This window comes from Saimiri boliviensis, chromosome 19 (assembly GCF_048565385.1).
Source record: "Saimiri boliviensis isolate mSaiBol1 chromosome 19, mSaiBol1.pri, whole genome shotgun sequence".
Taxonomy (NCBI): Eukaryota; Metazoa; Chordata; class Mammalia; order Primates; family Cebidae; genus Saimiri; species Saimiri boliviensis.
In genome coordinates, this window is record NC_133467.1 from 29,521,265 (window position 1) to 29,536,201 (window position 14,937).

General features: G+C 39.5%; 1 protein-coding gene across 7 annotated transcripts in view; it reads right to left on the reverse strand.

The window, feature by feature from the left end:
• Positions 1-4,156: 4,156 nt before the first annotated feature.
• The window catches only part of UAP1 (UDP-N-acetylglucosamine pyrophosphorylase 1), a 38,374-nt gene continuing 27,593 nt past the window's right edge, over positions 4,157-14,937 (reverse strand). For 3 of the 7 annotated variants that reach the window (XM_003943388.3, XM_074390008.1, XM_074390007.1), the window contains 4 exons: positions 14,119-14,259; positions 12,634-12,822; positions 6,119-6,185; positions 4,157-4,718 (listed from right to left, as the gene is read on the reverse strand). In XM_003943388.3, the coding sequence (XP_003943437.1) occupies positions 4,626-4,718; positions 6,119-6,185; positions 12,634-12,822; positions 14,119-14,259 (490 nt within the window). In that variant the 3' untranslated portion in view covers positions 4,157-4,625. Of the gene's footprint in view, positions 4,719-6,118; positions 6,186-11,325; positions 11,377-12,633; positions 12,823-14,118; positions 14,260-14,937 lie in introns of all 7 variants that reach the window. The other 4 variants (XM_039460007.2, XM_074390006.1, XM_010331248.3 and 1 more) reach the window with 2 other exon arrangements.

The window sequence follows — 14,937 nt, forward strand, 5'->3', positions numbered from 1 at the left end:
ACCCAATAGTTTTTCAACCCTTTCCCCTCCCTCTCCCTCCCCTCTCTAGTAGTCCCCAGTGTCTATTGTTGGTATCTTTATGTTCATGACTACCCAATCTTTAGCTCCCACTTAAAAGTGAAAACATGTGGCATTTGCTCCAACAATCCCATTACTGTGTATATATCTAAAAGAAAATATAAATTGTTCTACCAAAGACACACATGTACTTGTATGTTCATCACAGCACTATTCACAATAGCAAAGACAAGGAATCAAGCTAGCTGCCCATCAAAGGTGGACTGGAGAAAGAAAATGTGATACATCTACACCATGGAATACTATGCAGCCATAAAAAAGAATAAAATCATGTCCTTAGCAGTAGCATGGATACAGCTGGAGGCCATTATCTTAAACAGATCAATACAGGAACATCCCTTAACCTTTGGTCAGCCTCCCCAAATTCTTACAGTGATCAGTCTCAAACCTTAATGTACACCAAAATCACCCAGACAGCTTGTTAAAACACTCATTTCTGGGCCACATCCCCAAATGCATAATATAGTAATTCTGAGAATCTGTATTTCTAACAAGTTTCCAGGTGATGCTGATGTACCTGGTCAGGGGACCACACTTAGAAATATCAGTTATAGATTTCCCAGTTAGACCCATATTTTGGGCATTAATCACCTAGCAACTTGATGCAGTTAAGAAACTCCCTTTTCTCCCCAAAATAATTATAAATCTTCCGTTCATGATCCACTTCTAAACCACAACACACATTTCCACTTAAAGGTAATTAAATAGGGCTGGGTACTGTGGCTCACACCTGTAATCCCAGCACTTTGGGAAGCCAAGGCAGGCGGATCACCTGAGGTCAAAACTAGCCTGGCCAACATGTTGAAACCCCGTCTCTACTAAAAATACAAAAGTTAGCCAAGCATAGCTCTACTCTTAAATGACGGGTGTGATAGTTAATTTTATGTGTCAACTTGACTGAGTTAAGAGATGACCAGATAGCTGGTAAAACATTATTCCTAAGTGTGTCTTTGAGGGTGTTTCTAGATAATATTAACATTTGAATCAGGAGACTGAATAAAGCTCACCAGTGTGGACGGGCAGCATTCAATACAATACATTGAGGGCCTGAATAAAACAAAAGGGCAGAGGAAGGGTGAACTGGCTCTACCTGAGCTGGGACATCCATCTTCTCCGGCCGCGGGACATCTGCGCTCCTGGTTCTCCAGCCAGCAGACTCAGACTACAATTTACACCATTGGCTCTCCTGGCTCTCAGGCCTTCCGGTTTGCACTGGAACCACACCACCGGCTTGCAGAGGGCAGATCACGGGACTTAGCCTCCATGATCACGAGCCAATTCCTCGTAATTAATCCTTCTGCCGGGCGCGGTGGCTCACGCCTGTAATCCCTGCACTTTGGGAGGCCGAGGCGGGTGGATCACGAGGTCAGGAGTTCAAGACCAGCTTGGCCAACATGGTGAAACCCCGGCTATACTAAAAATACAAAAAATGAGCCAGGCATGGTGGCCCGCGCCTGTAATCTCTGCTACTCGGGAGGTTGTGGCAGAACTGCTTGAACTGGGGAGGCGGAGATTGCAGTGAGCCGAGATCGCACCACTGCACTTGAGCCTGGGTGACAGAGCGAGCCTCCGTCTCATACATAAATAAATAAATCTTTCTATATACATTTCAGTTGGTGCAAAAGTAATTGCAGTTTTTGCCATAGCTTTGAATATCCTAACAGTTCTGTTTTTCTGGAGAACCCTAATACAATGGGATCCTTCGATGAGGACATGCTAAACCAATTTATGACTGTCTGTGTTTAACTATTCTATCTTTTCATTGTTACATGGGTTAATTTTGTCTCTGTAACCAGAATCTAAGTTTTTTAAGGACAAGTCTCTGTGTTACACTTTTTATATCCCATCTAATACTGCTGGCCATGTGATGAGGACTCAGCCCTGACTGGCTCATTAATTCATCACTTCCCAATATGTATTTCCTAAACCAGGGCTGGAAATAAGACCATGAATTGCAAAAACATCCACATTGGTCAACAAAAAAAACAGATTTCCAAGCCAACTGAATGATTTGGGTTTTAGTCACTCTTGTAGTGTATGCATGCTTTTCCTGGCCTCTTTTTACCCAGATAACTGAAATCTGACTGTACTATGATGAATAAAGAGGAAATGCTAGCAACAGTAAGCTGGGATTCTAAATAAAATCAAAATTACCAATAAAAACCAAAACTTCTAGGAATAGAAGAGATAGAAGTTGAAAACTGAATTTTTCTTTATCTTCCAATAGGTATCACTAATAATTCCTTTGTGGACATCAAAACTGGATCAAATTTGAGAGGCAAGAGGGAAATGGAACAAAAATCAAATATTCAAGTAACACACTCATTGGGCTTATATGTTCCTTTGTGACTATCAAAATACTAAGTCATAGCTGGTGGAATCTAAACAGACTCAAAGTGACTATCAACTCTCAAATTCTCCACCATTACTGCCACATTATTCTAGCTTTTATTTTCATAAACATTTTACCCAATTTTGTATTTTCTGAATTATAACAATTATCTAACAAGGACTCATAAAGATACATAACGCTACCTTATCATTTCATGGCTCAGAGGCTCTCAGACTTTGTTCCTTTTTTTTTTTTTTTAGATGGAGTCTCCCTCTATTGCCCAGGCTGGAGTGCAGTGGCGCAATCTTGGCTCACTGCAACTTCCACCTTGGGTTCAAGCAATTCTCCTGCCTCAGCCTCCTGAGTAGCTGGGACTATAAGCGCATGCCCCCAGGCCCAGATAGTTTTTGTAATTTTAGTGGTGATGGGGTTCCACCATATTAACCAGTCTGGTCTTGAACTCCTGACCTCATGATCCGCCCACTTCAGCCTCCCAAAGTGCTGGGATTACAGACATGAGCTACCGCGCCTGGCTCAGACTTTGTTCTTAACACCAACTGTTCCCCAGCCATCACTCCTCTCCAATAAAACCACTACAACAGTCCCAGGCTTCCATTCTTCCCTTTTCCTAGCATCATTAGTATGTTCTTAAAATAGGGGAAGAAGAAATAGCAAGGCTCAACAAAAAGAGAAACGGATCACATCATTAGCACCAGTTTTTGGCATTCGAGAGCTAAAAATTCTACAATTCCGTTCTCACAACGCATTTGGAGATCATTTCAATGAGGAGTCAAATTTCACAAATCTTTTTTGAAAACTGGAATAGATAACAATAGCAACATTGAGCTGTTATTAAAATAAAACAGAAAATATGTTAAATGAAGTATGTAGGCCTTAGTACAAAAAAAATTTAGATAGATTGCTGGATATCAACATCACATGCTCTTCAAAAAAAAAAAAAAAAAAAGTGAACCTTAAACAAAAGACCCACCCCATGACATCCTATCTTGTGACAACTTGTTAGTGGAAAATAAAATTTACTCATCTCTTTTCTAGACATAACTTTTACAATCTTTCATTTATCCAGATGTTTATTTTAATACTTTTGGTCAATACTTAAATGTTATTTAAGATGCATTTATAAAGCTCAGTCTTTTCATGCAAACAGCATTTTAAACACAGAGAACCCTTACTAATGACCCATATTTAAAGAACCACCTTTTTCTTTTTCTTTTAATCCTCTAAAAAACAACAACGAACTGGAAGAGCCTGCCAGAGAAAATTCAGAAACTATATTCTTTTGAATTCGTATGTGCCTCTAAATATTTGGGCAAAACAGAGTACATAAAAACTTGAAAATGAGGTTTCTTGACCTTGACACCATTGACACTTTAGGCCAGATAATTCTTTGTTGTAGGAGATTGTCCTGTGCATCGGAGGATGTTTAGTGACATCCCTAGTCCCTATTAGATGCCAGTAGTACCATTTCACCTCCCCACTTGTCACAACCAAAAATATCTCCAGCCATTGCAAATGCCCTTTTGGGAGGGGGACAAAATAATCACTGGATGAAAGCTGCTATTATAAAGTGATAAGATAAAGCCCAAAGTTAGATACTCACTCAGAGAAGTTCTATGACTCTGCAACCTCAGTGAAGCATCAATTTGTTTTTATGCATTATCTTAAAGTTTCTCCCAACTTTCATATTTTCTCAATAAAATAATTTCTTCAAGGTACAAATGACACTCCAGAGACAAGAAGATACATTTATTTCACTGTTCAATTATTTTCTTAAAAAAGCTTAATATTTGATAAAATAAAACAAACTTTTAGTACCATAGAAACCTTTCAACATGTACAATGACATATTATTACTATGTACAACTTTGAAAACAAATGCTTCCAGCTCCAAGTAAAGTGATGTTGAATGTTCTGACTACAGTTCAGCTGTAGGAAATTTCCTGGATGGCCAATGGTTTTCTTGGCTTGGAAAAAGATTATATAAATAAGACCTTCAATGAGTTGGGAGTCATAAAAATGCTATCTGAAGTTCAGTCATCTCAATCTTGGGAAGTGTGCAATAGCTCTAAGAGTTCAACAAGCAAAATAAAACCCTGTGGATATTTAAACTTGAGTCATCCAGGGGGTCTTGTAAGTTCAGTCGGTCTATCAAAAATAAAAGCTATTCCTATTGTGGTAAAACTTGGTATCTTGTTCAAATACCATTTTTCACCAGCTCATGAACTCCATTCTCATCGATGATTAGAGGTGCATGGAATTCTTTATCTGCCACATAACTTTCTAATCCCTAAAAAGAGGATTGAAATGAAACACGATTAGAAAATTTGCACTTGTCATGCAATGCTGGACTTAGTGGCTATAATGATGATTTAAAACACAAATTCCAACAGAGGTTGAGATGCACAATTTAAAAGTCAAAAATCTATTTAATATACATTTTAGACTAGACTTAATGACAGATCTGTAAAAGCATAAAACAAAAATATAAAAAGAAAATTAATTATCATTTCTACAGTTAATAAGACGATAATCATTTTTCCTATAATCATCTCTCAATAGAGTTAACTTTTTTTTTGAGACAGAGGAGTCTCACCCCTCTGCTGACTGCAACATCAACCTCCCAGGTTCAAGCAATTGTCGTGCCTCAGCTTCCTGAGTAGGTGAGACTACAGGCGCCTGCCGCCATACCCGGCTATTTTTTTGCATTTTTAAATAAGGACAGCATTTCCTTATATTGGCCAGGCTGATCTCAAAATCCTGACCTCAAATAATCCACTCACCTTGGCCTCCCAAAGTGCTGGGATTACAGGCATAAGCCACTGCAAGCAGCCAATAAACTTTCTAAGCAAGAAAGCTGTCTCTAATGCTACAACCAAGCAATACAAAAATCTCCAAAAAAGTACTACATAATTAAAAGAGTAAGGACCTCTAACTCTAAATCCCCAAATCTTAAAAGTGACAGTACTAAGTATATAAACAAAGTAGACTCCTTGAAAGAAAAGTTACATTGCATTTTAAAAAGCCAGATGATTTATCTAAAAACAAGCCTGATTATATATTTTACAAAAGTCTATTGCATTTCAATGAGTAGGTAAAATGGACTAGATAGTATAGATACCTGTTAATGACAACTAACAGTATGTGGGATAGATGCAAAGCCGTAACAGGAATTCTCAAAGAGAAGAATTCAGAACAAATGCAGCTTCTCAATTTGTTACCAGCAAAGCTCCTCAGGGCAAGACCGTCAGAAAACACTGCACCTTCCCTAAGGTCACCCCTACTACTTAAATATAAAACAATACCAGACTCCTGCTTTTTAAAAAAGTTTTATTTCTATTTTTTTTTTTTTTTGGTAATTTTTTTTTCCTTTATAAAGACAAGGTCTCACTATGTTGCCCAGGCTGGTCTCTAACTCCTGAGCTCCAGCAATCCTCTTGCCTCGGCCTCCCCACTGTGCCCAGCCTTGTTTCGTTTTTAACTAACAATAATTGTATATATTTTTGAGGTGCAATGTGATGATCTGATACATGTATATATTGCGGAATAATCAAATGAGGCCAATTAACATGTCTATCACCTCAAATACCCTTCTTTGTTGTGAGAAGATTTAAAATTCATTTTTTTGTTATTTTGAAATATAGAAAGCTTTGTAAAAAAAAAAGAGAGGAAAAAGTAAAGCAGACTTACTTCTCCAGCATAGGAGATAAGAGGAGAGATTTCACACTGGATTGGTACATCATTGGCATCCTTCAAGCTAAGAAAAAAAACATGTGTTAAAGATTATGCTTCCCATGTTACTCGCCAGAGCAAAGTACAAACCGTAACTTTCCTCTGAGAAGCTTTCAGAAAACAGAATTTTTCTAAACAAACGGAATAGACACTACCCTGATGATCATTAAATTCCCTGAGGATTAAGTTAATATGCAATTCTCATGGTCAGAAAGACACTATTGGGACAAGTGCCAATAATTACAGGTAGCTCTTTACAGCACTTCACTAGTTTTTACACACTGTCCCCTTACATACATCTCATTTTTTACCATTTCCAAGTTTCAATTTGATGAAAAGGCGACTACTTACTAGGTATATAATACATGCCAAGCCCACTGCAAGGTGCTCTGAAGCCTCCATATTGCATTTTAATCCTCACCACTACCTTGGTACTATTAATGTTGACAAGCATTCTAAAGCTATACTATCCAATACAGAATCCAGTAGGTACATGGGGCTACTTAAACGTAAATTGATTAAAATTTTTTAAATGACTTTAAAATTTAAAATTCAGTTTCACAATCATAATAATCACATTTCAAGTGTTCAGAAGCCATGAATGGCCAATGACTGCAAAACTGGACAACAAAGATACACATTTCCTTCACTGCAGCAAGTGCTATCGGACAGTTAAATTATTTCCCAGTACATGCTTTTCTGTACAACCCAAACGTCCTAGATTAGCTCAGCTGATTTATTCAATATGTTTCAAAGCACTTCTGTTACCAAAAGTCCGTTTTTAAAGAGCCACGGCAGAATGCACTCAAGCAAAGCCAAGGCCAAAGTCACTACTTGCTTCATCTAGGTCACAACCTGACATTCATAGCAATTCTAATTTCTAAGTTATCTAATGCAAAAGTCAATAGTCAATGAATTTGCAATCATTAGACCTCTGTGTTATTTGCCACTTCAAGAATCTTACCAATAAGACACAGGACACAAAACATACTAGTTTCTTGTCAAACCACAGCTCTTCCTTGCTTTCTCCAAGTACATAGTCTCAAACTTTGGTGCAATCAAAATTAGAGGGCTTCTGAGTTTAGCTACAGTTCAGTGGTTGTCTAGCATTCAAAGCACTCTCTATCCTACTTCAACTTACTTATCCTGAGACTCTTGACTCAAATCAGACCAGTCACACTCTTCGGATTATTCTAAGTCATTCTCAACTATGGTCCCTTTGACCGTAAAAACCATACTCATCCTCCAAGCTTTAACTCAAGGCCCAATCTTCTCTTGGCCACCAGATTTCACAGTGATTGTCTCATATAAAAAATAAATGTGGCTGGGCACAGTGGCTCACGCCTGTAATCCCAGCACTTTCGGAGGCTGACACAGGAGAATCCCTTAGAGCCCAGGATGCAGAGGTTGCAGTGAGCCAAGATCACACCATTGCACTCCAGCCCGGGCGACAGAGTGAGACTCTGTCTCAAAAATAAATAAATAAATAAATAAATAAATAAATAAATAAATAAATAAAATAAAAATAAATGTGGCCAGGAGTGGTGGCTCATGCCTGTAATCTCAGCACTTTGGGAGGTCCAGGTAGGCAGATCACTTGAGATCAGGAGTTCGAGACCAGCCTGGCCAACATGGTGAAATCCCATCTCTACTAACAATACAAAAAATTAGCTGGGCGTGGAGGCAAGTACCTGTAATCCCAGCTGAGGCAGGAGAATTGCTTGAGCCTAGGAGGCAGAGGTGGCAATAAACTGAGATTGCGCCACTGCACTCCAGCCTGGGCAACAGAGCGAGACATCATCTCAAAAATAATAAAAATAAATAAATACATGTATTAGACATCTGCTATGTCACTGCCTCCTAATTATTGCTATAGCACACATTTAGCACATAATCGTATACTGCCTGAAAATGTTACTTTTCTTTTATGTACATGCATCTTGAACATCCCAATAGGCTGTAAGAAGTGACTTATTTCTCTTGTATAAGATACTTCAACACCTAGGATACTAATAGCACCTATAAACCTATGAGCAGGTCTACCAATGCTTGTTGTTTAAACAAATAAAACTATGAAAATAGACAAACTAATGAAGGAAAAAGAGGACGCATAGGCAGGGCACACATCTCTCTACATACGTGCCAGATTCTACCACAACAGCTCAAGAGGTCTAGTCCAGACCTTCGGAGGCAACTCAAAGTCATACAGAACCAAATGAATTTTGAGTAGGCATGCCAAGAAAAAAAAGAAAAAAGTGACAACCCACCCCATTAATAAGAAGTATACAGCCGGGCTCGGTGGCTCAAGCCTGTAATCCCAGCACTTTGGGAGGCCGAGGCGGGTGGATCACGAGGTCGAGAGATCGAGACCATCCTGGTCAACATGGTGAAACCCCGTCTCTACTAAAAATACAAAAAACTAGCTGGGCGTGGTGGCGCGTGCCTGTAATCCCAGCTACTCAGGAGGCTGAGGCAGGAGAATTGCCTGAACCCAGGAGGCGGAGGTTGCGGTGAGCCGAGATCGCGCCATTGCACTCCAGCCTGGGTAACAAGAGCGACACTCCGTCTCAATAAAAACATAAAAAAAAAAAAAAAAAAAAAAAAAAAAAGAAGTATACAGCCCAGTCCCACGTAAACCCCTGAAGGATTCAGTGTAGCAGGAACAGAAGGTGGCTGTGAACCCAAGGAACACATATATATAGCTGGCCTGAATATATAACTTCCATTCTACTACCACAAAGATACCCCAAGAAACTAAGGAGTCAACTTTAGTAAACAAAATTGGATGCCCTGAAGGGGAGAAAACAGAAGCTACCATCACCAAATGTAAAATCTCAGGATATAGGCAAATTAGCCCAATAAACCTACTGCCCCCACAATTCTTTAGCCATGCATCCTTTTGGTAGCTAACACTATTTAGTAAGCATTAAGGTGAGAAATAAAAATAACATTGAGCTAAAACTCAGCATCGTTGTTTCCATTCTTTCAGAATATCTCCCAGCGGTGTCTTCCCTCTTTTAGACAATATACTTCCTTTTCATCTCTCACTATTACATGATCTTCTTCAGCTGTCTGAGGTCATCCTTTGCTGCTAAGGATTATTCAGGAACTATTTTTCAGTGCACTGTATCATTGAAAGCCAAACTTTGGTTTCACTTTAATTATGCTACAAATGCCTAAAACAAAGTACCATTGGGGAGGGGGGTGTTAAATAAGAGTAAGAACTAAATAATGTTTAAAGTTTTTATATCTTAACTAAAATAGCTAGATGCTGTCTTCAGTTACATAATTAAGAAACTATTTCACCGTTAGGCTAAAAGCTATGGTTCAATGACAAAGAAATTTAGTCAAAGTTTTATTTCTTAAATTATAAAAGCAGCTTGCTTCCATATTAAAAATGGTGGATGAGACAGGAAGTGACAAAGGGCTCTGTATCCCAGTTCCCAAGGCATGAGGGACAACAGTCATCTATGGCAGCGGTCTCCAACTCCTGGGCCACGGACCACTACTCTGTGGCCTGTTAGGACCTGGGCCACACAGCAGGAGATGAGCAGTAGGTAAGTGAGTAAAGCTTCATCTGTATTGACAGCTGCTCTCACCGCTCACATTACTGTGTGAGCTCCACCTCCTGTCAGGTCAGCGGCCACATTAGATTCTCATAAAAGTGTGAACGCTATTGTGAACTGCCCATGTAAGAGATCTAGGCTGCATGCTCCTTATGATAATCTAATGCCTGATGATCTGTCACTGTCTCCCATCACCCCCAAATGGTACCATCTAGTTGTAGAAAAACAAGCTCGGGGCTCTTACAGATTCTACATTATAGTGAGTTGTATAATTATTTCATTACAATGTAATAATGGAAATAAAGTATACTATCAATGTAACGTGCTTGAATCATCCTGAAACCACCCCTAAGTCCATGGAAAAATTGTCTTCCACAGGTCCCTGGTGCCAAAATAGGTTGGGGACCACTGATCTCCAGCACCTGTAAGAGACTGATCTGATCTTGTGAGTCCATTTCCTTGCTACAGAGTCACATCCCAGAAACACTGACACTCACAGGAATTTGTCTGGGCGGAGGAATGGCACAGACAGGTAAAAGCACATGGGTGACCTTGATATCAGTGCTACTCTATTTCTGAGATAACTTCCATCTTTGACCTATATATATTTCCCAAATTATCTTAAAAACCTTCAATTTTTTTTTTTCTTTAGATGGAGTCTTGCTCTGTCACCCAGGCTGAGGTGCTGTGGTGCAATCTCAGCTCACTGCAACCTTGGCCTCCCAGGTTCAAGTGATTCTCAGCCTCAGCCTCCTGAGTAGCTGGGATTATAGGCATACACCACCACACCGGCTAATTTTTGTATTTTTAGTAGAGATGAGGTTTCACCATGTTTGCCAGGCTGGTCTTGAACTCCTGACCTCAGGTAATCTGCCAACCTTGGCCTCTCAAAGTGCTGGGATTACAGGCCACCGCACCCAACTTAAAAACTTTAACTTTCAAAGTGTAACAATAAGAGCCAGCTGTCTCTCAAGCTATAAAGACAATGGCTTTTCCAAACTCTGTCAGTACCCAGATGGGAGAGGATATGTGTTACTTCTAACTAAAAATGATCTGCCATGAAAACAAAAAGATTCTTTAGAAGCAATTGACTAAAATTAATGCAGTGACGAAAAAGGAGTGCTATTAGCGTGAGAATAAATCAAGAGAACAGTTTTCTCCATATTAGGGGTCATCAAATATGACAGGAACAATTGGCCTTTATACTGAGAGCATACACGCAATTCCACAAGACACATCTTCAGAATGGTATTTTTAATCCTGTCTAAGATTATGCAAAAGGTGCAAAATGTGTTCTCCCTGGCCTGTAACCTGCTCTGGATCTTATCTATCGCCTGTAAATTTGTCAGTTCCGCCTCCAAAATCTGTGGTGAGATTCTTTAGTGAAGCATGCTCCCCATTTCCAGCATGCAACAAGATTCTGAGTTAGTGTCATCCAGAGAGATACCTGCCACCAAGTAAGCAGTGCACGCATACCAAAGCTTCAACCATCCTCCCTCCAGAATCCCCAAAAGGCAGAGCGCTAAACTACGATGCCAGTTAGTATGGAGGGAAGCACAGCCCCATCACCATGCACTATAGGCAGGCTGGTATATTTACTTGTGATTGACATCAGCTGTGATGGTCTCTGACTTCCCATTTGTAGCACTGCTATGTGGGAATAAATAAGCATTAATGGGAATGGAAGCAAATCAAACAATAACAATGAAATGGAGCTGCAAAATATACTTGATTGAATGGCATGTATTTATGGTAAATCATAAATTTGTCCCAAGAAACCAAAAGGGGGTATAAAACAAACAAACAAACAAACAAAAAAACTCAATGGCCAAAGATGAAACATGAGGACAATGTGACATGCCAAGAGCAAGCTTGTTGACAATACAGAGCCCAAAAGTGGCTTTGGACTGGGAGACGAAGGCTACCACAGCTGCTTCTTATAAAACCAGTTATGTACCAGTAACTTCCAATGTTCAGTATTCTAATATTTTATTATTTTTTCTTGAGACCAAGTCCCACTCAGTCACCCGGGCTAGAGTGAGGTGGTGCAATCTGGGCTCCCTGCAACCTCTGCCTCCCGGGTGCAAACGATTCTCCTGCCTCAGCCTCCCAAGTAGCTGGAACTACAGGCATGCACCACCAGGCCCAGCTAATTTTGTATATTTAGTAGAGATGGAGTTTCACCAGGTTGACCAGGCTCGTCAGGAGAATCGCTTGAACCCGGGAGGCAGAGGTTGCAGTGAGCAGAGATCATACCATGGCAATCTAGCATGGTGACAGAGAGGACTCCATCTCAAAAAAAAAAAAAAAAAAAACAGTAGTAAGGCCACAGATATATGGGCAGCAAAAACCAATCCTCTATGGCTGAGGGACCTGCCCTGTGGTATGGTGTGATACTGACAGGCTTTAACCATATGATGGGGTGGCTGATGCCTGTAATCCCAATACTTTGGGAGGCCAAGGCAGGTAGATCACAAGATAGGAAGTTAGAGACCAGCCTGGCCAATATGGTGAAACTCCATCTCTACTAAAAATACAAAAATTAGCTGGGTATGGTGATGTGTGCCTATAATCCCAGCTACTCAGAAGGCTGAAGCAAGAAAATGTCTTGAACCTGGGAGGTGGAGGTTGCAGTGAGTGGAGATCACACCACTGCACTCCAGCCTGGGCAACAAGAACAAAATTCTACCTCAAAAAAAAAAAAAAGAAAAAAAAATATTCCTCTTTACAAGGAAGTAAAACTATCATTGTTTTTATAATAGGCAAAGCTATTGTTATTTCACATCAGGAACTGTCCGCACATCAACACTTTGCTTTTTAAAGAAGATCTAGGAATACAGAGAGAGAGAGAGAGTGAGTGAAAGTCCAAGAAAGCATTCACACAAAAGAGAAAAAGTATTGACTTACCGGGGAATTGCTGGAAGGCGAGAGCCATTTTCATCTATGAAGTGGCCCCCTGCATTGAGGACCCAGCAATGATGAAGGGACATCAAAGCATGCCTTGCAGTAGTAGGATTGTCTTTTCCATTCTGACTGTCAGCATTCTTTAGTGGGGAAAACTCATCTTCCCGTAATACTTCATATACCACAAACTTCCTAGAGTGAAACCATACAAAGACTTCTTTATTATGAAACTGTATAAACAGCTTCTAAACCCCTGAACATAGCTAAGCCTTTGGTCTTCAATAATAGGCTTTCCTATTTCAATTTCAAATAAATGATGAATAAAATATTGCTCATCCTTGGACTAAACAAAGTTGAAATTTTCTTTTTCAATGCAAAATCAGAAATCCTTGCCCCCCTCATCTATAGAACACTTCATCTTAAATCAGAAAGATTAGAAATCCTAATGTATAAAGATCACATTAGTATCTGTTCTGGAAGAAAACAATAGGCAAAAAAGACTATTTAGAAATGGAAAGATCAATTTCATTTTATTTATTCACTTATGATTTTTTTTTTTTTGAGATGAAGTCTCACTCGGTCACCCAGGCTGGAGTACAGTGGAGCAATCTCCACTCACTCCAACCTCCGCCTCCTGGGTTCGAGTGATTCTCCCACCTCAGCCTCCTGAGTAGTTTGGTCTTCAGGCATGCACCACCATGGCTAGCTAATTTTTTATTGTTAGTAGAAATGTGAGGTTTCACCATGTTGGCCAGGCTGATCTCAAACTCCTTGGCCTCAAGTCATCCACGCGCCTCAGCCTCCCAAAGTGCTGGGATTACAGGCATGAGCCACTGCGCATTAATTTTATGCAGCTAATTTGTCTTCCTCATTTTTGCACTGGTCAAATTCTGAAACAAGCATCTCAGTATCAAATGTAATCTTTATATAATCAAAAAATATGTTTATTGAAACATTTATTCACAGGGCAGAAAGAAGACATACTAAATACAAAACAGGTCAGTTCTTTATCTTAACCTCTTTAGTTTCTCATCCAAAATAAATGACTGTAACAACTTCACAGGAGAGCAAGGCAGGGCACAGTGGCTCATACCTGTAATCCCAAGCACTTTGGGAAGCCGAAATGGGAGGATCACTTGAGGATGATCACAAGTGCCTGCTCAACATAGCAAGACCCCAACTCATTTAATAAGTAAATATATATATATATATATATACATATATATATATATGGAAAAAAAAAAAACTTCATAGGAGAGCCAGAAACTAGTTGAAACAAGCCAAAAAAGAGTTGTACTAATAAGCAACTCAGATCACACCCTGGTTTTATTCTAGAGAACCTTAATGAATCTAGACTACATCACAATCAAAATGCTGTGTGAGATATGTGCTATCAAATGTTTCCTGAAAACTGTTTCATGCCTAAGAGAGTGAAAAGCAGCATTTTAAGACATTTATTTAACCTTACTGGTACTATTCAAAGCATACTTTGCAAACTGGAAGATGTCAAAGACAAATTTTTCCATCTTTATTCCATTGGGTTTGTCTGGCTTAATTAACTGTCCTCGGGTATCCACGTAAGGAATCTTCTTTTGAGCCACATGGTGCTGCAACTGAGGTTCATAAACACTAGGAAGTAAAAGGAAAAAAGATATAATCACATTCCAGATTTAAAATGCCAGAAAATCTTATAACACTCAGGAGCAAATACATCAACAATCAATACTGAGATTTTCATAAGGAAGAGCATTTAAGTTTCAGTTCATATTTAAATAGTAAATGAATGGCTTTCCCTCAATCATCTTTATATTTTTAAAAAATCAAATAATGATCTCCACTAAAACTGTATATGTATGCATTACAAATGCCTTAAAACTGGTTATGTGTGCATTAAAAAATGTATTAAGTTACTATGGATGAATCAGTAACACAGCTACAAATGACATAGGGGAAACATTTTGGAACTGCAGTTGATATTCTAAAGTAATGCTTATTAACTTTTTAAAAAGTAGATAGTTGCTGGGCATGGTGGCTCATGCCTGTAATCTCAGCACTTTGGGAGGCCGAGGCAGCTGGATCATCTGAGGTCAGGAGTTCAAGACCAGCCTGGCCAAAATGGTGAAACCCTGTCGCTACTAAAAATACAAAAATATTAGCCAGGCAAGGTAATCCCGGCTACTCAGGAGGCTCGGGAGGTGGAGGTTTCAGTGAGCCAAAATCGCACCACTGCACTCCAGCCTGGGCAACAAGAGGAAAACTGTCTCCAGGAAAAAAAAAAAGTAGTCAGTCATCTTGAATGTCTAAAAG